The 25,159-nt window shown below is 38.9% G+C and overlaps 1 protein-coding gene across 1 annotated transcript in view; it reads right to left on the bottom strand.

The window, feature by feature from the left end:
* PRRC2C (proline rich coiled-coil 2C) overlaps positions 1-25,159 on the bottom strand; it is a 78,193-nt gene that overhangs the window by 15,573 nt on the left and 37,461 nt on the right. The window contains 13 exon segments of the mRNA XM_006767032.2: positions 2,882-2,983; positions 5,763-5,855; positions 6,997-7,248; positions 7,385-7,570; positions 8,864-8,949; positions 9,316-10,087; positions 13,568-13,722; positions 15,120-15,328; positions 17,657-19,903; positions 21,352-21,562; positions 22,530-22,779; positions 23,210-23,379; positions 24,746-25,157. Coding sequence (XP_006767095.1) covers positions 2,882-2,983; positions 5,763-5,855; positions 6,997-7,248; positions 7,385-7,570; positions 8,864-8,949; positions 9,316-10,087; positions 13,568-13,722; positions 15,120-15,328; positions 17,657-19,903; positions 21,352-21,562; positions 22,530-22,779; positions 23,210-23,379; positions 24,746-25,157 — 5,145 coding nt within the window.

Genomic DNA, 25,159 nt, shown 5'->3' with positions numbered 1-25,159 from the left:
ACACTCTGTTTTTAAGCCAGCAGTTCTCAAATGGCAGATGACAGGCACCGTTTGTTTGGCTGTTTTATGCTCATAGCGTTTGACAAGTTAATGTAAGTAGACAGGTTTAGGCTTGAGTGCAGCAGAGATACCTGTTTCACATCAAAGCCTCCTTGGGCGTTTCAGGTACTGACTGCCCTATTTGGCTTTGGGGCTACTGATTTTAGCAGTCGTCTCCTAGTTTCTTAAAAGGAAGAAAGAGGTCTTATTTCAATCTATATTCAATCTCTCTAGAGCACTGCTGTTCAACAGACATATAAATGTAAGCCACATATATAAAGTTTAGTAGTTGTATTTTAAAAAATAAAGAGGTAATTCTAATTAAAAAATATATATATATTTTATTGATTTTTTACATAGTGGAAGGGAGAAGGATAGAGAATTAGAAACATCGATGAGAGAGAAACATCGATCAGCTGCCTCCTGCACACCCCCTACTGGGGATGTGCCCGCAACCTAGGTACATGCCCTTGACCGGAACTGAACCTGGGACCCTTCAGTCCGCAGGCCACGCTCTATCCACTGAGCCAAACCGGTCAGGGTGAGGTAATTCTAATTTTGATAACATTTATTCGACACAACATAAAAACGTATAATCACCATAAAAGTTGAGATGTTTTAATGTTTTAAAAAATATTAACCTGTCAGACCCAGTGTCTATTTTATTTTATACTGAAACACACACTGGACTTGAACTTGGATCAGCCACATCCAGTGCCCAGTGATTTTAACCACAGGGGCTGATGGCCACAGAGCTGGAGAGAACAGATGCAGATTCTCACTATCCTAAAGCTATTTGAACAGGGAGGAAACACATAGGTTTTGACATTTTTAGTTTTAGTAGTCGAGATATTGGGTGGGCCAAAAGGAAAACCCAAGATAATACACAAAATTCAGTTGCAATGATTCACATGAGAGGATTTTTTTAATAAGATTTTTTTATAGTACTGCTAAGAAGCTTGTAGTTCTTCAAGTACCAACTTTTAAAACTGTAACCTTATTTTAATTGTGAGAATTTGAGAATTACATGCCTCCCCGCTTTTCTGTTAAAACACACACTATATGTAATTTAACCTTTTCTTAATGACTAATGTCATCTCCATAAATTTGAAATATAAGATAATTCATATTTGCTTGAGTTTTTTCACTATCACTTTGGTTTCACATGTGTTTTATTTTAAAACAAGAGTGGTTTTTTGTGTGTTTTCTTTTTTTGTGGGGAGGGTGGGTTTAAAAATAACTTATGAAATTAAACATAATGCAATTTGCAATCTGAGATTTTTATGGTTTAGAGATTTTTTAATACAGAGCAATGTCTTTTATACCAGTTTTGTTGTGGTGAAAACACATTAAGTCATGTCTAATCAAACTTGCATAATATATGTAGATCACATACATTTGGCTTCATTTCTTTTTTTTTTTTAAAAAATTGATTTCAGAGAGGAAGGTAGAGGGAGAGATAGAAACACCAATGATGAGAATCATTGATCGGTTGTCCCCCGCACACCCACTACTGGAGATCAAGCCTGCAATCTGGGCATGTGCCCTGACCAGGAATCAAACCGTGACCTCCTGGTTCATGGGCCAACATCAACCACTGAGCCACACCAGCCAGGCTATTTCATTTCTTAAGCAGCAAGAAAATTCAGATTACAATTTTGGAAATTCTAGGAAATTCACCTTTCCCCTCAATAAATATAGTGTATATAATACCCACATAACAGAATTTTTCTATACCTTATATGTTACCCAGAAGGATGTCAGAAGTACAAATAAAGAGGAAATTTTAAGTTAATGAAATTTAAAGTAATTAAAATTATACTATTTTTTCTTGGAGTGTTAAAAACACTGAGTAAAAGGCAATGTTGAAGGGTTTTTCTGAAGAATTAACAATGGCCTAAAGAATAATTAATGGCATTATACTTATTTATGTGGCATTAGACTACTTCCTTAAATAATATAAATACATAAGATGAAACAGACTGAGACAGTCGTTCAAGTGGAATAGGATTTGGCAGTCAGTAGTAAGAACTGGGAGAAGAACGAACAGCACAAATTTTATAGTCTCAGCCGACACTCATTAAGCCTCTTACACACAAGTTGGGGGGCAAAGGGTCAAGTGGTCAGGAGGCTGGAGACTCAAACAGAAAGAGTCTAAACGTGAACACTGTCCACATTGTGAAACAATTTCGTTTCCACTCCTGACGACCATCAGAAAGATTCATTGACAACCAGAGCCACATTAGGAGGTCCAGCTATTACACATAGAATACCTGCGTTTAAAAACCCCTCACTTAATTCTATGTCTGCATTTTTTTAACCATTGACTAATCTTGAGGTGAACTCTTTGAAAATGCTCTCAAACAACTCAAATATAACAAAGCATTAATAACACAGCTCAACATTATAAAGAGATTAAAAAACAAACAAAAGAAGCCTAAACTTCTTGACATCAAAAAGCACGTGTTGTCCAAAATCTTTTGCCCTCTTATTGAAAAATTATCCAACAATCAATTCTAAATCACTTGCATAATTACTGCTTCATAAAATGTTCTAACTGCTATAATGCTTTCATTCAATTCACATGAGACTTACTCTCCTGTAATTTTAAGACCAAATTCACAAGCATGATAGGCCTTACTTTAGAGAGGATAGCAAGTTGCTGCTAAGGGTATTAGAAGCTAATAAAAGTTTAAGGTGTAATTTGACATCACATCATTTCCTCGGCTTAGCATTGTTGCTTACCACACAAAACTAGTAAAAAACCCAAGAGAATAGTATTAACGTATGTCCCCCTTGCATGCAACAATCATGGACCTTTAGAGATGGATATGGTACATACCTTGAAGGTGAGGCTGAAAGTAGTGGGAGGAACTGAAGTTAGGCTGGAGCTCTGTTGTATAGTCTCCCTCTTAGGGAGGGGAAGGGTGTTGGGCAGGGGCACCTGAAAAGGCAGGCAACACATATCATAATCTAACTAACTGGGTCTGCTACCAAAGCCCAGTTAATGCTATCATACTCTAAGGGTGTTCTATTTTTCATCAGAGCCAACATGAATATTCGATTACTTAGACTGTGTTTATAGTCATTGATAATTTTGGACATCTTAGATAAAACTTCTGAAGAGAAATATTTTCTGCTGTTTTATGCATGAATTGAAAGAGCCTGTCCCAAATATAAGGCATACCCTTGATGGCAGTGCTTCTCATATTTTAATGTAGATACAAATCATCTGAGGATGTTGTTAAAATGCAGATCTTGATTCAGCTGGTCTGGAGCAAGGCCTGAAATTTTGCATTTCAAACAAGTTCCCAGGTGATGCTACGGCTGCTGGTCCCTGGACCATACACTATGCAGCAAAGCTTTAAGGGAATACAATTTCCCCCATTTATGGGATTTACAGGTTCTATCAGAAGCATTCAACATGATAAATATAATACATTTAAGAAATAAATCTCTTTCCTGAAATAGTCAAACTTTCTGTCAACTATATTCAAGAACAAAAGGAATATTGGAAGGAAAATATGGAATATTGCTTCCCCCATTACACTAAACAAATTGCTTTGTTATATAATATATACTAATGACACAATTACGGCAAATATTGTTAAATGCCTGAAGATATTAGAGACTCACTACCCATATCTTTTTTTCCCCTTCTAAGTCCCTGGGTCTTGAGATTTTTTATGATGTACTATTTATTGCATGATTGATTTTGATGGTTCCCTCAGTTGTTCAGGTACAATGACTGAGATACTAGGGTGCCAGATAATCACTTTGTGACACTATGGAGATTCTGATACCACAGACTAGTTACTGGAGATGAGCTGTGCTATAATAATCAAAATCATCACCAGCATTTATATCTTCAAGACATTCAAAACAACTGTATTATTAGGTAACACTAACCAATAAATATCAACTAAGATCCTAAAAAAGTATATTAAGCTTCAATAAGAGAAATAAGCCTCTTTTAAGTATAATTTTTAAAAAGACAGAAATCCTACCATAAAATAGAACAACCAAACAAACTAATGAAGAAAACAAAAACATTTCAAAAGGAACTAAACTTTGGACATTATTTTTAACACTATATTAACTAAATTCAAAATCACCACCATACTTGGCACAAATAAGCAATGCTATGGAATGATTCCAAACTGGTGACCACTTATGATGCTCCGTGACCCAACCTGATCTTCCTGTTTCCAAACGTACTCTTGATAAATTGCTAAAATCAAACGCAGATTATTCACTGATACACAAGATCGGGTCTCTTCCCCTCAGTTGTTTCTGTGCACAACTCACCATGTTCATTAGCCTAGCAAACCACATGGAAACCAACAAAATGCTCATATGAATATTTTCAGTCATTTTTAGAGGATTTGACAGAAAAGCATTATATACTTTCTTGAAAAAGTAACATTTAAGAAATACTCTGTTTTTTAAACTGAGAAGACACCACAATTAAAGTACAATTAACTTTACTGATATGTTACTGATTATTTGATAATCTACATAGTGAGCAATTTGCCAGGAAGTCTTTTTGTCCTTCCCAAGTTTTCCATTACTTCCTACAGGAAGTTAAGTAGATTTCAACCTTTCTCCAAAAGGTCAGGGGAAAGGTTTGGCCTATGAAATGAAGTTTTGTAAGATCTAAATTTGGACAAATTACATTAACCAGCTCCTAAAGTGCACTCCTATCACAAAGAGAAAACGTGTGACGCATTCAGCTACATTGCAAGAGCCTTTCAGTTGGACCACAAAGTTGGATTAAATGGTCTCTAATGCATGTCACCTCTCTGACTCTAGCTTGATGCTAGAGGGAACAGAAAGTATAAGAAAAACTTTGTACCAAAACATAATCAAGATTTTTATTCTCAAAATGATAGAGTTAAAGCCCTGTGTGAACGACTTTTAAATATATCTATAAAGGGTATTTTTTGAAAAGAATATGCCTTTGCTTATTATACGGGATGACATTTAAAGCAGCTGACCAAATTTCCACCATCTGTGCCCTCCAAAACAAGGGCCTCACATGTAACTCCTAAAATGCTCTCTACCACAGCAGGTCACCTAACTTTGTTGGGCTCGCCGTTCAATTTTTCAGTCAGTGAACTAGTCAAAATGATGGACTATGATGACTTGTAACACAATCTTGAATTATAACATGGTTGCTCTGAGAAACCAGAGCCAAATTTACATGACTTATCACCTTTTAATGAAGCATTTAAAAGTTGTTGAAGCACATATACATTATAGCCCAGTCTTCACAACAGGAATGTTGCTATTAAGGCCTGGTATAATTTTTTTCAAATTCAAAAAGGAAGTACCTGAATCTCTGGTGACATTGTGTTTTTACTGAGTGAGCTTTCATGAATCATAAAATGGTTTCATTTAAGAACAAAATTACCAACAAAAATAAAACACTGAAGTATGTGATAGCTAAGAACCAAACTTCTTATCAAAACCAGGGTAATGGACTAGTCCTGACGACACTAAGCCGAAGCAGCAAAGGCCTGGATCCTAAATGGAAAGCGGACAACTTTTAGGAGGAAAAACAAAAACTCTACTTTTATTATTTTTGCTAATTACATTACAGTGCTCCTAAATACAAATTTGCTATTAACTTGTCCCCTGAGAAAAGTTAAATATTGGCCATATAGTACGTATAACAGCCAGGTTTCTATCCAAACTTGCCACACCACAAGTTGATTACTTACATTATTAACCAAAGTATCCTCCATCTTTGCATTATTAGTAGCCACAGTGTTAGGCAGAGAAGAAGAAGGTGTAGTGTAGTCTGTTACAGACTCCTGTGGAGTAGTAATAGAGAAAAATAGATTTTAAACTGAATTAATGAGTCACTTTCTAATTACAGCCTACCAGTTGTAAAGTTGTTTCGGAAGAAAGCAATAGGAGGACAAACCTTAAGACTGAATTCTCCCAAATCTTAACTTAAAAACCAACAGTGGGATAAAACAGAGAACCACTGCTGAAATAATAACATTTCCACTTCTGTTTGGATCCTGTGCATTTTTAAAAATGCACTGCACAATACTGGGAGGTTGTCATCAGTACTAAAGATTTAATTTCTGTGGATTCCTAAAAGAATTCTTTGTGTGGTTCTCACAATCTATAGATTACTTGCAACTCTTTTATTCTCTTCAAAATAAAAGTAAGTAAATGAATGTCAAGATCTTAGCTGTCGCAATTCACTGTTTTAGGATAAACTCTTGCTTATTATCATGAAACTCTTCCTTAAATGTGGTAGAACTAAATCACATGAGCTTTTAAGAGAAAGATACTCAAATTAATATGAAAGAGTCCATCTCTCTTTCTTCTCAATAAATACACATCCTGGAATGGCAGACATAAATTTGCTATTCTCACAAGTGTTAGCTCCTTTAGGTTACTCAGTGGAATTTGCCTTAATGAGTTTTCAAAAAATCTATCTTTAACTCAATGTGGTCCCTAAGCACAAGTCAACTACTTCCTCTGGGGCTTAATCAATGCAATAGTGATTGTTCCAACCCTGGAAAAAAATTGGCTATACTGGGGTTACTAAACTTTGCCTTATTTCCTGACTTCAAAATCTCATGAGTGGGCAAAATAAAGCTCCACTGTTAACTCCACTAACAAAAGTAATGGAGAGAAACTTTTTCAAAGTCTACAAACCCAAATAAAAAGCATCTTAATCTTATGTAGGCATTTTTCACTTTAAACAACCGAATGGTACAGAATTAAGAGTAAATTTCCACAAAAAAGGAAATAATTTATTGCAAGGAATTTCTTTAGATCACACATGCACACCATGAAATAAAATCTCTAGTAATAGTAACCCATAGTCTATAGTGCTGTATGTCTCAAGCAAAAAACAAACAAACAAAAGTGTAAGGTTGTTGTTTTAGACATGATTTGCATCAGCTGAACTGGGGATCTCTGGATGCTGCTCACCTTCACATTAGTGGCATATTCTGTGGATGACACTGAGATCATCGTTCCTATTTCAGTAGACATTTCTGAAGCGGCTTTGGTTTCCTTTGCTGTCCCCGGGTCTACACTTCTGACTGCAGCAGGGCTTGGTTTCTCTTGTCCTTCTGGCTCCACCTGTTGGGCATCTTTTACTTTTCTATTTTTTAATGAGCGTTCCTTTCCAATAGGACCAGGTTTATGTTCTTTGTTTTCTACTGGACTCAAATCTGGAAGCTAAAGTCAATGTTTACAAACACAAAAGGATCATGATCAAAAGCATTCATTGAATACAAAACTTAAAACTGTTATTTGCTCTCATAAATGTTAGTGGCTTTTATACAAGGACCCCTGGAGTATGAATTGTGTTTACCTTTTGGGCTTTGATGGGGCCTGCCCGTGGCTGCTTCTGCCGTTGCTCTTTAGGTTCAGGAATTTTGTCAGTTTTTTCCGAAAGCACAGGAACAATTTCATTTTCGTTCCCATTTGAAGCTGGAGCACCAAACTGAATTGTGTCAATTCCAATTTCAACTCCACTTTCTTGACCATTCTTTGTTCCCTAGTAATAGAATATTTAAAAACTTGCTATCAAACAGAGTTCAGATTTGATTGCATGATTTATGTAGCCCCACATATTTTAAATAGAAGGAAGCTTAAGTAACCCACATATTAACTGACATTAACTGCCATTGATTGTTTTAAGAGAACCTTCCCTTAAACACAATGATTTGTATGTATTAGAAAACAACTAATAAAATGAAAACTAGGACAAGACTTAATTTTTTTGTTTTTAATTTCAGAGAGGAAGGGAGAGTTTGAGAGAGAGAGAGAGAGAAACATCAATGATGAATCATTGACTGGCTGCCTCCTGCATGCCCACCCCCTACTGGGGATCAAGCCCACAACCTGGGCATGTGCTCTTGACTGAAATCAAATCCAGGACCCTTTGGTCCCCAGGCCGACACTAGCCACTAAGCCAAACCAGCTAGGGCAGTGATGGTGAACCTATTACACGCATGTCAGAGGTGACAAGCGAACTCACTTTTTTGGTTGATTTTTCTTTGTTAAATGGCATTTAAATATATGAAATAAATGTCAAAATATAAATCTTTGTTTTACTATGGTTGCAATTATCAAAAAATTTCTATATGTGACACGGCACCAGAGTTAAGTTAGGGTTTTTCCAAAATGCTGACACGCCAAGCTCAAAAGGTTCGCCATCACTGAGTTAGGGCAAGACTTAAGTTTTTAAAGTCCTGATTTTTGTGTCATGAGTGTAACCATAGGCCATCACAGCCTCAAGTTCTTTCATCACTTAAAAGAAATGTAAAAGCAACAAACACAGAAAGACACTACCAGCAAGAAATAAACAGACGAATGAATGGGGGAAAGAAGATAGCAATACCAGTGTTGCCTACTTCTAAGCGTGCTGTGAAAATAAAACGATATACTCATTTTTGTTGCACTTTCTGTGTGCTAGGCAGTGATGCAGAGACAAAATCTAACTCGGAGACCTTGCATTATAATGGATAGAGAAAATAGAAAACTGAAAAGTCAGATAAGCAATACACAAAAATTAAAATATGGTGAAGCCATTTTAGATTGGTGGATGGAGAAAGACCCCAGGAGGTCATACTGAAAGTGTTTCTGGCAGAGCAAACACCTAGTAGAAGGTCAAGAATAAAAAAGGCTAAAACAGCTGGAACACAGCAAGTTAGGAACAGTGACAAAAGATGAATAAGCAGAAAGCTAGACGACACAGAATTCTGATGCATGCTGAAATCTGAGAAACTGTTTTAAGGAAGCTCTGCCCCAGTAACCCCACCAAGACCATTAGCAAGTCTATTCCTACCTCTGATGAAGTAGCTGATCCAAACGATGTTAGAGGCTTATTCCAGGCACTGACGGAAGGTGGCTGTGGTGGACTAATGGGCCCTACTGAAGAGAAGAAGCCACAGGAAATGTGAACACCAAAATTGAGAGGCTATTAATCCAATCTTTATAACCCTTTATTTAATAGTAACTAAACAATAAAACAATTACTTTTCACACCACACTCAGAGATTCTTGCATACCAAAATAAATATAAGTTCCCATTGTGTATTGCTTTTATCAACATATAAAATATGGCTATTAAAAATGTAACACCTTTGATTTAGAACCAAAGGTTTTAAGAAAGGAAGTTAAGATTACTTTAACTGCTTCCTACTAAAGAAAAGGCTAAAAAAAACCCCATACTGAACATATAAACCAAAGTAAAAACAAACCCCAATATTCCCAAGCCCTCACTTCTGTTGCACTTACATTTCTTAGAGATATCATTCAGCACAGTGGGTGGGGCCACCTTGTTATCCCATAATTCAGCTGTAAGAGTGCCATGTGACTGTGAGGCCTGGATGGATTTTCCTGTGGCTGCATAATCTGTGCCATTGGGTGTTTGAGCTGAAGGCAGTCTAACTGAAGGTGGTGGCTGTTTTGAAGACTGTGCTGTAGTCTGCAAGGGACTCTGGACTGGTTTGTGAGTCTGTCCCTGAGTTTGGGCTGGGGCAGTGGGGCCTGGGATTGTGACTGTGACAAGGGCTGGGGTTGGAAGTGAGACTGGGGTTGGGACTGGGGCCGAACTGGCTGGGGCAGTTGGGGCCGAACTGGCTGGGACTGTTGGGGCTGAGCTAGCTGGAGGTGTTGCTGAAGTTGGTGGTAGGGCTGAAGCAAGAATGGGGATTGAGGCTGAGGCAAGAATGGGGACAGTGGCTGGATTTGAAGCTGAGGCAAGGATTGGGGTTGGAGCTGGAACTGAAGAAGAGGTTGGAGCTGAAGTGGAGGCTGGAGTAGGAGCTGACGCTGGAGTTGGGAGTGGAGTGGAAGTTGAAGTTAGGACTGGAGATGCAGATACAGCTGTGGCCGAGGGTGAGGCTAAAACTGGACCTGAAGGCAAGGTTGAAGTTGGACCTGGGGCTGAGGCTGGAGCTGGAGACTGGGCTTGCTGGGTCCCAGTAGATTGTTTTTTGGCAAATCTTGGAGGAAGCTTAGAAGTCTGACTTCTTCCTTTCTCACTGGCATTCTTTTTGTTCCAGATCTTAAAAAATTGGTAAAAATAAATAATGTCATTAACAGCTAAAAGTAACAGTTCATAAATATGATTTCTAACAAAGCTACCTACTGCTAATTTAGCTCCATTAACTATTCAAAATAGATACTTCACAGAGCAAAAATGTCAAAGCTGCTCATGAGATTTTAAATATGAGAAGCCAGGATGTGATTGGGAATAAAAGACAAATGTATTATACATCCTTTTATATTTTGCATTTTCATATATATATATATATATATATACATACATATATATATATATTAATCTTTATTGTTCAGATCATTACAGATGTCCCTCTTTTATCCCCCCATAGCTCCCCTCCATCCGGTTCCCACCCCACCCCACTGCCTGTGTCAGTAGGTACTGCATACCATAGGTACATGCATGTAAGATCTTTGTTCAATCTCTTCCCACACCTCCTTCCCCCCAGAATTGTCAGTCCGCTCCATTTCCATGCCCTTGATTCTATTACTCTCACCAGTTTATTCTGTTCATCAGATTTTTTATTCATTTGAATTTTAGATTCACTTGTTGATAGAGATTTTGTTGTTCATAATTCATCTTGACCCTTTTCATCTTCCTCTTCTTAAAGAACTAGAAGCCCAGTGCATGAAAATTCATGCACTAGAGGGGGTGTCCCTCAGCCTGGCCTGTCCCCTCTCATAGTCTGGGAGCCCTCAGGGCCGCCAGGCAACCCAGTGACCAGGGGAAGGGGACGCCCCCATCACACTTCTGCTGCTGCCACTGCCGGCAGCGCAAGCCTCGGACAGCCCTGGGCAGCCGACATCCGAGGCTTGCTTGTGCCTTAGGCCAGCCCAGCTGCACTGTGTGCCTGCCCCACCTCCCCTGGAAGGGCTGAAAGGACTGGAGGACTCTGGCAGGGCTGAGGGGACTGGGCACCACCTTCTTGTGGCTATTGGTGCCACCATCTTTGTGATGGTGTGATGGCCACTTTACATATTCCCCCTTTATTAGATAGGATACCCTTCAGCATTTCATATAATACTGGTTTGGTGGTGATGAGCTCCTTTAGCTTTTCCTTGCCTGTGAAGCCTTTTATTTGACCTCCAGTTCTAAATGATAGCTTTGCTTGGTAGAGTCACCTTGGTTGTAGGTTCTTGCTATTCATCGCTTTGAATATTTCTTGCCACTCCCTTCTGGCCTTCATAGTTTCTGTTGAGAAATCAGCTGACAGTCGTATGGGTACAACCTTGTAGGTAACTGTTTTTCTCTTGCTGCTTTTAATATTCTCTCTTTGTATTTGCTATTTATCATTTAAATGATCTTGTGTCTTGTGGGCCTCTTTGGGTTCATCTTATTTGGGACTCTGTGATTCCTGTTCTTGTGCATCTTTTTCCTTCACCAGTTTAGGGAAAGTTTCCGTTATTATTCATAAAATAGGTTCTTGATCATTTGCTCAGTGTCTCCTCCTTCTGATACCACTATGATGCAGATGTTATTTCATTCCAGGTTGTTCCAAGTTTTCCTAAACCATCCTCATTCTTTTTCATTATGTTTTTCTTCTCCAAATGTCCTCTCCCACTACTTTTTCTCCAAAATCACTGTTTTGATCCTCTGCTTCATCCAACCTACTTTTAATTCCTTCCCGTGTATTCTTGATGGTAGATATGATGTTCTTCATTTTTTGTTGTAGTTAACCCTTGATTGCTTTTGGTATCACTGGGGGGAATTGACCTCCAGGCCAATTGGCTGTGATGACCAGCTGTGTCTACAATGGAAGAGCTGCTGTGCAGAAGACACCCTTATGGGGCAGGACTTGCTTCAGTGGGGCTTTGGTGCTCACTGAGCCTGCCTCTTGAGTGTGTCAGTTATGGATGTGAAGAATTGTAATCTGGTATGGTCTCACACTGACCACCAGGTACACTGGTTCTTGGATCTCTAAGGAGATGCAGTCAACCACTGCCTGGGGCCACCCTGGAGCTACAGAGAGATCTGCAGATTCCTCCTCTTTGTATTGGATTTGGTAGTGCCCAGACCAGGCACAGCTGTAAAGGAAGGCAGGCTGATGCTGGTACCAGCCTTGGGCCTTCTTTTGATAGCTTTGGGGCTCCATGACCAAGCTGCAGCTTGTTTCACAGGTTTTAGGCTGAGAAAGGGCAGGCCATTCATATGCAAAATCCACTGCCCACAGCTTGGGTGGGGTAGGGGTCTCAGGGAATCTTCAGGATGGTGCAAAAAGCAATAGCTGCCAGTCAGCCCTGCACCAGGGAAGTCCCAGCACAGTAACAATGACCGTTGTGAGCACCTCCCTCTGGAGGAAAGACGCCTCTGTGTTCCTGCCCCGATGCCAGACAGTCCAGTTTCTTCCCGTATATGTCTGGATCCCCCAGAGTCTCACCCGGCACTGGAGCTCAGAGCGAGAGGGAGCTTGTATCTTCCTCCCAATTAAAAAAGTGGCACACCCAGGTGTCAGCGCATTCTGCGCCTCTGTACCTTGTACCAGTTTCAATGTGCTTTCTTCTTTACCTCTCTAGTTGTAGTACTTCCACTAAGCCAGCTTTCCCGCAGTTCTGGATGATAGTTGTTCTGTATTTTAGTTGTTATTGGGGCACTATGCTACACAGGATATATGCATTATTAATTCCACCATCCCAAAGATAATAACTAACAAATGACTTCTGAAATTATCTAGTTGTAAAGGTCATGTCCAATTGAACTCAGTATTACTATCCACATACAATTTTTATAGTGTCTCGATTTTAAGCTCTCTCATCTGCTAGAGGTCTTTATCACTATAATTCATGTGTTCAACTTATTTTTATCTGTGTCAGCATTTATCAAAAGGGGTATTTGGGGTGATTTAAATAGAATAACTTATTCATTTTGTGTGTTAATAAGTGAACTAATTTAGATTACAACTCAAACTTTCTAAGTCAAGTACCTGCAATTTTAGATCATGACAGTTGCGTTTACTAGGTTTCCAAGATAATTTAATGTTAATGCTGACAAGATGAAGCAAACAAGACAACTAGTACTGGAACATAAAATATGTTACTAAAGTAAGGGTCTACACCAGTGGTTCTCAACCCGTGGGTCGCGACCCCTTTGCGGGTCAAACAACCCTTACACAGGGGTCGCCTAAGACCATCGAAAAACACATATATAATCACATATTGTTTTTATGATTAATCACTATGCTTTAATTATGTTCACTTTGTAACAATGAAACTGGGGGTCACCACAACTTGAGGAACTATATTAAAGGGCCGCGGCATTAGGAAGGTTGGGAACCACTGGTATACACTAAGCTTAACAGTGATTATATTCTATTTAAAATTTATCTCAATACTGGTTAAAACAGTTTAAAGTTGTGAAAATCCAGTCACTCTCAACACTGAGTAATAAATCCAGCCTTGACTTTCCAGGTAGACAGAAACCTTGATTATTTGCTAACATGTTTTGAGCAACAACCTGAACAACTAGCAAAAAGCTGGAACACTGAACCTGTATGATCTGTTCTTCCTTCTTCCGGCGTTCCTCATCCTGTAAACGTTTTTGTTGTTTTTTGGATACCACTTCAGTAAAACCATCATCATTCAAATTTGACTGTGGGTCTTCAACTACCGTTACTTCCGGATGGTCATCAATTATAACAACACCTGTGGGTATGGAAGAAGATTTAAAATATTTTTCCCCCCAATAGAAAAGATACATAGAAATGCTCATCCAGTAGTGATTAAAAAAGAAAGATAAGGCAAAGGTCTAGTTCTTCCTGTAACTCATAGTGTAATCCATTACCCACGCCATAAGATGTCCATTCATTAGTAAGATTTGAAAAGATTTCATAAACAAGGTTAAAAATAAAAGTCCTGCCCAGACGGTGTGGCTTAGTAGTTGAGCGTGGACCTATGAACCAGGACAACACGGTTTGCTCCCTGGTCAGGACACAAGCCCAAGCTGTGGGCTTGAGCCCCAGGAGGGGCCATGAGAGAGTCAGCCCATCACTGATTCTGTCTCATCATTGATGTTTCTCTTTCCCCTTCTCCCTTCCTCTCTAGAGGAAAAATAAAAGTTCTAAAATTATCTGCTTTGAACAATGTAGTTTTTCCTTAAGCAATACAGTGGTAATGTGTTTTTTAAAAATAAATATTACCCTATTATCTAGTCAAATCACTTTAATCTCTACCTCTCCCAGACTGAGATTTGTATTATGCTGTAAAAATCTATATAGCACTTTACCTCATTTGCATCTAGCCTTTCTTAAGAGGTGGGTATTGCTGTTTATCTTTTTCAGAGGATACAGTAAGCTCTGAGATGCCCATTTGCTAGGTGAAGTTGACTAGCCAACCTGATCTTATGACTCTTAATGCCTCTATTTTACACAGACTATTGTCACAATGTGTACTTGTTAAAAACAAGTGGCATGGATGCACACATATCATAACCCATCACATGAATGACTCCACTCATTGTCCTATTAAGAATTATTCTAGCTGTCTTATTAAAATTATCATATATCCCAGTGAATGTAAGACATCTAGATTCATTAAGCAATATTAAAAAAATTAAAATAGATCAGATCTTAACCTAGTAAATCTCTCCATTTTATTCAGTTTTTCCAGTCTAAGTTTCATTTGAGTGAATGACAAATAGCTCATTTTCACCTAAGTGTCTAATTCCTTAACTCCCTCATTAAACATGCTCTTATTGTCATCCTTTGCATCCAATATTCTTTCACTCCATAGCTTTCTGAAAGTATCCATAGCAACACAGTCTTCCATACTATCATTTATTCTCTAGTTACCATATCTTAGATACCTATCTCATTAAGGTCACAACTCAATGAGGTTTAGCATTTCTTTCATTTAAGACAGCACATGTATACAGTTATTATTTTAGTTCAAGTTAAGTCAGTGCTTCATATTCAGCTTCTATTGTTTAGGTCAACTCTTTCCTTCTTTGATAACTTTTTTATGTATAGCATCCAACTCAATGCAGCAAACAGACAGACAGATAGGTAAATAAATAAAATAAGTAAATAGAACCTAAGACATACTTGCATAATTGTTGAGATCAAATTGTGACAGTGCATCTACTTTCTCTTTGGGTTTCTTAGGGCCTGGTTTTGGGTCTTCTCTTTTTTTCCCTGCAGAATCTTTGGAGTTCTTTTGTCCTGTTCCATTAGGTGTTCCTTCCTGGTGGTGTGCAGAGCTGCCATTGACAGGATCAACACCAGTTGTGCCTGCAGACTGGTCATCAAATGGCCTACAAAATAATAATTTGAGATATTACCACCGCCACACTCGGGTAGGGAATCCTTCACTGGCAATTGTAAAGTTTAGTCTAAGAAGAAATAACAGTGGGATAAAAGACCTTAGCTCAAAACCAACAAGCCTTAGTGGCTTTAGTTGAAAACAACTTCACTAAAACTGAGCTTCCCAGTAAAGGAGATGGACTAGGGTTGTTCTTCCCAGCAATTAAATTAGAGAATCCTGAAGGTTCTTATGTATCTATTTGTTTATCATTTTATAAATAAATGAGCTAAGCAACACTTTATAGCAGAAAATCTGTAACCCAAGCTAGTACAAAGTATTCACTACTGGATCTTTTCTTTTTTAAAAATATATTTTTATTGATCTGAGAGGAGGGAGAGATAGAAACATCACTGATAAGAGAGAATCATCGATCAGCTGCCTCCTGCACACCCTCTACTGGGGATTGAGCCCGCAACTCGAGCATGTGTCCTTGACTGAAATCGAACCTGGAACCCTTCAGTCCACAGGTTGATGCTCTAACCCAGCCGTGGGCAAACTACAGCCCGTGGGCCGGATCCGGCCCATTTGAAATGAAAAAAATTAAAAAAAAAAAAAAAAGACCATACCCTTTTAGGTAATGATGTTTACTTTGAATTTATATTAGTTCACACAAACACTCCATCCATGCTTTTGTTCCGGCCCTCCGGTCCAGTTTAAGAACCCATTGTGGCCCTCGAGTCAAAAAGTTTGCCCACCTCTGCTCTAACCACTGAACAACCAGCTAGGGCATTACATCTCTTTTCCACAAGAGGGCAGCCTATGAAAAAAAATTTAGAAAAGCTTTCTATGTTTATACCATGTTTTTTTAAAAGTTTAATCAGATTTATACATTAATGTAAACACGTTAAAAAACACTTTTATATGGAAACAATTCACTTCATAAAACAAATGTATTTCTAAAGTTTTTGTTTCCCAACAGATAAATTTAATCTTGGTTCATTTTATAAATATTTTATGAAAACAGGCTAGAGAAGATGGGCTTAAAATTCCATTTTCATCATAGCCTATAGCAGTGATGGCAAACCTATGACATGCATTTTTTTGGTTGATTTTTCTTTGTTAAATGGCATTTAAATATATAAAATAAATATCAAAAATATAAGTCTTTGTTTTACTATGGTTGCAAATACCAAAAAATTTCTACATGTGACTCGGCACCAGAGTTAAGTTAGGGTTAATGCCTAACACAAGCATGACCTCCAACATCTGAAAAATAGGCACTTGTCTTCTAAACGGGACTCTTACACCATTCATTTTAACTACAAGGTGCAACTGCTGTTTCTGCAGGTTCAGCATTGTTAGCATTTACATGGCACTAAACTCTTGCTAAGTAGTTGAAATCTACATTGCTTAGAAATCCACAAGAATATCTTAAGTATTACTCAAACTTCTAATAGTTAAGGTATAGTCAATAACTGCAAAGTTATTGTAATATATGTTATCCTTTTCTTTTGGACCTTACAAAAGGATGTTCAAATTTTTGTTAAGCAGATTCCCAAGAAACACAACTAGTTGGATTATCTCCCTGGAACTTTTTCTAAATTATTAGAAAGCAAAAATGTTCATTGATGGATGAAATGCTAAGTATATGCAACTTGCCAGGCCTAGATTTATTTATTTTTCTAATACCAAAGAAATCAATAACTAACCAACATTTTAATATTTAAAAGAATAGATTAAGTTTAGCACAGTTTAGAAAAATTCTTTTAAAAAAATCCAATAACCTGGTATTTATGTTAGTGGTGGCCTTGGTGTTTGGGCAGGACTTTGCTTTCTGGGTTTCTCTCTAGCTGCAACATTTATTGTAGGCTTGCAGCTAGAGGGGGAATATAATTTATCCTTAAGCTCAACATTCACTATCTATAAACCAGTACAAAGTGATATAGTCTATAGTTATTATAACATTTTAATTTAAGTCCAGAAGACACTTGTGAGCACCACAGCGAATGAGAAACAAAGAAAAAGGTGGGCTACTCATCAGTAAGAGGACTTACTAAAACGGAGAACGTTGTACAGATGCAGCCCCAGGTGCATAAATTTTCCCAAAGCTACAAATTCCTAGAAGGCCCCTACTGGACACCAGGCAGGCAGAGACTCCTGAGGGACATTAACTCTCTCCTTCAAGCACCCATTACACTTGGAGAACAGAAAAGATAATTGGGGAGAACAATGTGTGGTCCTCTACCTAGACTGGCTCCTTTGCACAGTTCAACCAAGAAGTCTACCTTGTGTCTCTTTAAAGGCACAAAAGTAATTATATGTGAAACAAAGGACTCACCCTCGCTTCCCACTTTTGGATGGTGGGCCACTTCTTCTTTCATTTCTAGGACCTGAGAAATTCCTCCCAGATTTGGGTGGACCTCCGTTGCCACGCCGATTCTGGCGGTCCACGCCAGGTCTTTGACTAGAAAAACTTCTCTTTGCTATTTCTCTTTTGGGGGCTGAAACAGTCTCTCCGGCCTTCACAGTAGCTTGTGCATTCAAATCAGCGCGTTTTTTTTCATCCCTCTCCCGCCTCTCATTGAAATCACTGCTTTCTGAGGCTGTTTCCCATTCTTCGTTTGCCTGATCTGAAGAGTTCTGGTTAGACAAGTCTGGAGTCTTATTCCCAGAAACATCCCCAGCAGTACTCACTGGTTCTTGAACCACGTTACTCACTGTGCCATTTGTGGGCACTGCCACCTCATTGGTTTTTGAGACCGCCTCCCTCTCTCTGAGCCGTCTAAATCGAGGAGGCTTATCTTGCCTGGGTGGTCGGGTAGGACGCTGCCTTCGAGGCCTCTCTCTAGTTGGGTCAAATTTTCGCTCAAATTTTGGAGGTCGCTTATCAGCTGGTATAGGAATAAATTGCTCATGTCTTCTTGGTGGCTCTCCATCATCTGGTTTAGGAGCTTCTGCCTGCCTTGGGTTCCACTGATTTTCCCGATAGGCAGGTCTCCGTAAGGTGGTAGGGCGCGAGGGGCGTCCTCCAGGGTCCCTCCCACCGCGTCTGAATGTCCCCCCTCTGCCTCGCCTGGTGGGCTCTCCTTTAGGAAGGAAGCCTGGTTTAGATTTGTCATCATCCCTTATGTACGGTTTGTCTAGAGGTCTATTATCTATTCGGACATGATTTTCAGGCTTGTAAGAAGATTGAGGCTTTACAAGTTTTTTGTTTTCAGACCGGTCTTCTCTTTTGGGAAACTTTCCTTTGCTTGAACTGTCCTTGTCACTTGCACTTTCATGAATTTCACTGTCGGTGTCAGTCTCGGAACCTCGCTGTCGTCTTCTTTTGGGAACAACTTCAAAATCGGAGCTCTCACTGCGAGTTTCACTTTCCTCTCGCTGTCTGAGAGGTCCTGAGGGCACATGCTCTGTGCGAGGCTTAGTGTCCCTGTACTGAGGATACTCTCGAGTGTGCCCTCTGCCACCACGGCCCCGCCCTCCGTAAGAGCCTCTATAGCTTCGGCCTCTGGAGTAATATTCTCCTCGGCCTCGGCCTCTGTATGCTTGATCTGGAAACCAATCTCTATCTCTCGCTTCTTTCCAATAGGTCCTAGGAGGTTGGGCGGATTCTTTTTTAATTACTGGCCTTAAATCTGACCGAGGCCTCTCTGTGACAAGGTCTTTGCTGACAACTTTCTCAGGTTGTTTTTCTTCTTTAACTGTTGGTGCTGTTACAGTCTGACTTACAGTTTTAGTTGCAGGCTCTATCTCAGCACTACTTACAGGTTCCAAAGGCTTCTCAGTGTCTGGAGGTGGCTTTTGCACCAAAGTTGGAGTTTCTGTTGAAGGAAATTTCTCTGGTTCTGGTTGAGGTGGTGGTGGAACGGCCTGTGGCTGAATAGGTGCTGCGGGTAGTGGCGGTGGAGGAAGAGGATCTTTCTTTTCAGTTTTTTCCAGTTTTACAACCTTCTCAGTGACCTTTTCTCCTTTTTCTCCTTCTTTCTCCTTCCTCTGCTCTCGTTCCTCTTTCATATCTCTAAGGATAGGTTTTTTAATGGGACCTGACCTTCTCACAGGCCTGTCATTACCTTCTTCTCTCCTGCTGGAGCTTGGCCTCGGGCCCCAACGAGTTTCCGATTTAGATTTATACAGTTTTTCTGGTTTTGGTCCTTCAGAAGATCGTAGAAAGCCATCTTTTTTTGGTTTTTCCTCTGACCTTTCTGCTGGTTCTTTTGAATCAATGCCCCTGCTGGTTACTTTAGGAATGCTGGCAGATGTCTCGTTTCTTTGCTCCTCTGATTTTTGAGTATGGTTAGATCCATGGGATACGCTTCTTTTTCGGGCAGGCTGATTTTCTCCCGATGAAATCCGCTCTTCTTGAGGAGTGGATATAGTCTTCTGATCAGGAACATCAAAGCAAGCAGACTGACTGACTGTGTCAGAGTGGGGAGGTTTAATGTCTTCCACAGACCTGCTTAAAACCTTCTGTACTTCGGCCTCACCTGATTCTCTAACAAAGTCTGCCTTTGGATGGGCCTCTAACTGACTATGTTCTACAGGATAAGCAGCAGTGATCGGTTCCTGATCCAGCGTGGCTTCAGACCTAGCATAAAGAGAATTCAAAAGCATAACCATCAAGACAAAATCTTTCACACATGTAAGTGCATAGCAAAATAAAGCCTCTAATTTTAAAGCAAACAATGGATCCTAATCATAAACAGCATCTTCATGTCTCTATAAGGTTTAGTGCAATGTTATTCAAAAATAGCCAAGAGGGAGAAACACCTTAAACGTCCCTGACAGATGACTGAGTTAAGAAAATACAGTATCCTATATAAATAAAAGGGTAATATGCAAATTGACCCTAACAGTGGAACAACCGGTTACTATGATGCACTCTGACCACCAGGGGGCAGATGCTCAATGCAGGAGCTGCCCCCTGGTGGTCAGTGTGCTCCCACAGGAGGAGCTCCGCTCAGCCACAAGCTGGGCTGATGGCTGCGAGTGCAGAGGTGGTGAGTGGGAGCCTCTCCCGCCTCCTTAGGCCCCCGATCCCCCGGGGAACAGGCCTAAGCCAACAGGTGGACATCCCCCAAGAGGTCCCAGAGTGCAGGCAGAGCTGAGAGACCACCCCCCCCGCCCCCGCCCGCTGAGCGCATGAATTTTCATGCACTGGGCCTCTAATGGATGAGGACTTTGTGTTAAGTGAAAGAGTCACAACAAGGACAAATACGTAATGATCCCACTTACATGAAGTATATAATGTAATCAAACTCATCGAAGCAGAAAGCAGAATGGTAACTGCCAGGGACTCAAAGGGAGGAGGAATGAGGAGTTGCTACTAAATGGGTGTACACTGCAGTTGGGCAAGAAGAGTTAAGTTCTTGAGTTCTGCTCTGCTATACATACTGTACAACGTTGTACTGTATACCTAAAATTTTGTTATGTTTTCCCCACAAAAAACATTAAAGTTCATTCCTTTAGACTGTGCTGATAGGACTTTTTAACACATCAAGACTGATAATTTCCACCTATTACCACCTTGAGTAGGTCTACCTTTCCCAAAGAATCAGAATTATAAAAATCATAATATACAAAGGGCAGAAATACTAACTTTATGGGTATAAGTTTATATAGACCACCGACTGTCTGCTACTTCAAAGTTTCTTTGAATTAGATTGTGTTTTAGATTGATCTTAGAAAACATCCATAAGATAATTAAATGTCTGCCATTTCTCATTAGTGGAAGAATTACATCAACACTTTAGTGAAACTGTATGTCAAGTACCTTATCACTGGTAGAAACATGCCAATTTTAACATGTACTGAACTTCAGCATTTAATTCAGAGTACGGAACTAGTTTACAAAAGCCCTAATCAATACAGAAATGCCAGAAAAAAGAAAATATGTCCAAAAATGAAATGACACACAAAATGGGAGGCTATCAGGTTTGTGGCTCAGTCCTGAATCAGAATGACCTTCAGGGATGCTAAACAGTATTGGTTTCACCACAATATTCTATTGGGTTTATGAACAGTTTTCATAATTACCTTACACCTTCAGGTTCTTCTGCTGTCTTAGGAGCAGTGGCCTGCTGAGGCTCCGTATGAGGATAGGCCTCTGACCCCCACATCATACGAGGCTCAGAGAGGGAAACCGCATGATCTCTTGCAGATCGAGCTATATGCTCAAATGACTCAGAACTGTTGGCTGAACCTTCCATCTGGTCTCTTCTCATCAAAGGCTTAGGAGGAATCATTCCTGCACAAAAGGTCAGAAAAAGATGGGGGTCGCGGGTGGGAGGGAGAGAAATGAAATAAACAAAAACATTAGAGACACAGAATGTAGGTTATTAATTGCTATTTGGTATTCTTGATATACTCAAGCTAAACAAATACTTTTTGCCATAAAATTAATGAACTCAACAAATGATTACTGGCAATTATGTTTTTTCATGAGTGAGGTTTTCATAGCTATTAAATAAATATATTTAAGAACTGAGGAAACAAAGCAAGCAAAACCACAATAGCAGCCTATTTTACCATTAGTAAACAAATATAATCAGATGACAAGCATTATAATTCTATGCATGTTAATACAAACATAAGGAGAATCACACCAATAGTAAAAACTTCAGACAAGATATATTCTATAGAAAAATATTAATCTAGTTTAATTAGCTGATCAATTTGCTATTAATTGTGCCTTTTAAAATTTCAATATCACAATGGGATTTCTTGATCATGTTTTTATCATTTATAAATTTTCCTCAATATTTTGATAATGGGCTGCCTGGATTTATTTCAATAGATTCCATGAAAGGCTGCTAATTCTTTTGTTTTTAGCTAAACTACAATGAAACAAATGTTAGGCTGATAAATGTTGGAAAAAACTAAGATGGAATATATAATATATGGAAAAATTCAAAGCTACAACAAAAGAATGAAACAATGTAGCAAATAGATATTGTTAATGAAAGTAATTTTCCATCTTAAAAACTTTAAATAACATTTACAAAACAGAAAATAGCTAGAGGAATTTGGTCTTACTAGTGTCTGGCATTTAACTACTCTCAGCTAAAAGCAAGTTATCTAATTTTATGATTAAAAATCTAGCAGTCCTTTTAAGTTCTTAGAGGAATTAAGACTAAAAATGGAAGTAAAAAATGAAAAACTTTGAACCTGCATAACTACAAGTGAGCCATGCAACAATGGGGATTTGAACTCACCAGGATGAATGGGAGGCATATCCATAGCAGGTCTACCTGACATCATTCGAGGATCCATGTATGACTGCATCATGAGCCACCTTGGATCAAAGCCCATGGAAGCCAAGTGCTGAGGGTGGGGTTGCATGGGCTGGTACAGAGGTCGGTGTGGCGGAGGAGGGACGGCAGCCCCAGATGGCTGTGAAGGGACCGCCTGGGGAAGGACACCTTGTTGCTGCTGCTGCTGCCACTGCTGCTGTTTCATCTGTTCCTGAAATAGCAGAGCCCCTCAGCTTGAGATTCTACTTCCATCAGAAACATTAATATGACCAATCAAATAGAAATAATAGGACATTTGGAATAATTCTAGGAAAAGAATTAAGAGCCATTTAACAGCAAAAGATGGCAAAACAAAGGAACAAAGGACAAGTTATGGGATCATGATTTAAGCAACTAATCACTCATTAATTGTATCGCAGAAACCATTCCCTAGAAAGGGAGGTGGTGTCTATAAAGGAGGCAGATGAAAAAGGAATGACAGAAGTTCAAGGTAAAATCCGTATTAACGAACTATTCTTAAAATGGGCAAGAATTAGCAAAACCAGTGTGCTTTATGTATCATAGGTTTTATGTCAAATTATTTCTCAGACTATTGAACAATAAACTTTTTCAATTGTACATGATAACGTTTTTATTGTTACCTGCTGCCGCTGGAATCGTGGTGGTAAAGACTTCTGAAACTGTTTAAAATAACCAGATAAAACAGCAGGCCGGGGTTGAGACCCTGATTCTGGTTCTGTTTCATGTGCCACTTGTGTGGATTCTTTTTCACTGCGATTGCTGTCTTGTCTAGTGAAAACCGGGTCATCCTCTGCCCAAAGAAAAGATAAAAGATAATGATAATTTATCTATAACACTTATCAAATACATGTTTGTGCTAAAGTGAAATTATTAGCTATATTTAAAAAGAAAACGAAGATAAAATCATCCCCAATACTCGAAAAGACTGTTTTGCATTCTAATATTGATAGCCATCAATGAGGTAACGTTTGATTAATAAAACCTTTGATTTCCTCAAAGATGGATTCTTATTAATACTGAGATCAGAGGTCCAAATGCTTCTCTATATAAAAATCTGTATGATTTTCTGTGACAGTAAAACATTTCAAACACCTCTTATCTTCCATGGTTTAATAAATATTAATGTTACTATCAACATTTACTTATCGTTCCCAAGAAATTACGTGGAAACACAGACAGCCTATAAATACTTAAAATAAAATGCATTGGATATATTTTTAATCAAGGGACTATTATTTATAAAGAAAAAGAATGAATTTAAGTCTGATGATAACATAGTGATCACTATCTTCAAACATAAATCATTATTCTATGTAAAGGGTGTCAAGTATGATTACACAAAAGGAGAACCATACACATACCAAAAAGAAAAATTTTCATCCCAAAGAAGACCATAGTCATATTCATTCTAGAAAACGGGTATAAACTCAAAAGAAATAAAAGCAGGGTCTCAAAGAGATTTCTGTACACTCACATTCACAGCAGCATTATTCAAAATAGGCACATAAAATGGAAACAATCCAAGTGCTCACCAGCAGATGAGTAGATAAGAAAAATGTGGCATATAGTAAGCCTTAAAAAAAGGGAAATTCTTATAATACGCTACAATATGGATTAAGCTTGAGGTTGGTATGCCAAGTGAAATAAGCCAGTCACAAAGACAAATGCTGTATGGCTCCACTTATATGAGGTACTTAGAATAGTCAATATCAGAGAGACAGAAAGTAGAATGGTTGCCACGGGCTGTGGAGAGAGGGAAAAAGGGAGCTATTGTTCACTGGGTACAGAGCTTCGGTTTTGCAAGATGAAGAGTTCGGGAGACGGATGGTGATGATGGCTGCACAGCATTATGAATGTATTAATAGCACTAAACTGTGCACCTAAAAATGGTTAAGATGCTAACTTTTATGTCACATGTATTTAACCACAAGAAAAAAATTAGGGAAACAATATATTAAAGCATCTAATGAAAGTTAATTTCTCTCCCCCACAAAAAACCCCCAAACCCCACAACCTTTGTTTTTTAGATTACACATGAAATTATATTTTAGATTTCTAAAATCAGATTACACACATTAACATATACAGATATCAACACTTTGAGTAACGTGAAGCATTTTGTAAAGTGTATATAAGAATAAATGAGGCTATTATACCTTTATTACAGTTCTCATTTTCTGTTTTTTCTACCACAGGTTCTAAAGCAGGTTCTTTATGTTCAATTTTTTCCTCCACTTTCTCCCTTTCTTTCTTCTCCAACTCCCATTCCTTTTCTTGCTCTTTTGGCTTCTGCAGTTCTAGTTCTCTTTCCTTTTCCTGCTGCCGTTCTAGTTCTTTCTCTTTTTCTTGCCTTTTTTCCTTCTCCATTTCTCTTTGTTTTTCCTGCTCTCTCTCCAGTTCTCTCTCCTTCTCCTGTTGCCTTTCCCTTTCCTTCTCCCGCTCCCGTTCTTGTTCTTTTTCAAGTTCTTTCTCCCGCTCCCGTTCTTTTTCTCGCTCCCTTTCTCTAATTTCCTCTGGAGATGGCTGCTTGTCCACGATGCCCAGCTTCTCATTTAATCGTTTCAGTTTCT

This window comes from Myotis davidii, unplaced genomic scaffold, assembly GCF_000327345.1.
Source record: "Myotis davidii unplaced genomic scaffold, ASM32734v1 scaffold580, whole genome shotgun sequence".
NCBI classification, from domain to species: domain Eukaryota; kingdom Metazoa; phylum Chordata; class Mammalia; order Chiroptera; family Vespertilionidae; genus Myotis; species Myotis davidii.
This window is presented reverse-complemented; position numbering and strand designations above follow the sequence as displayed.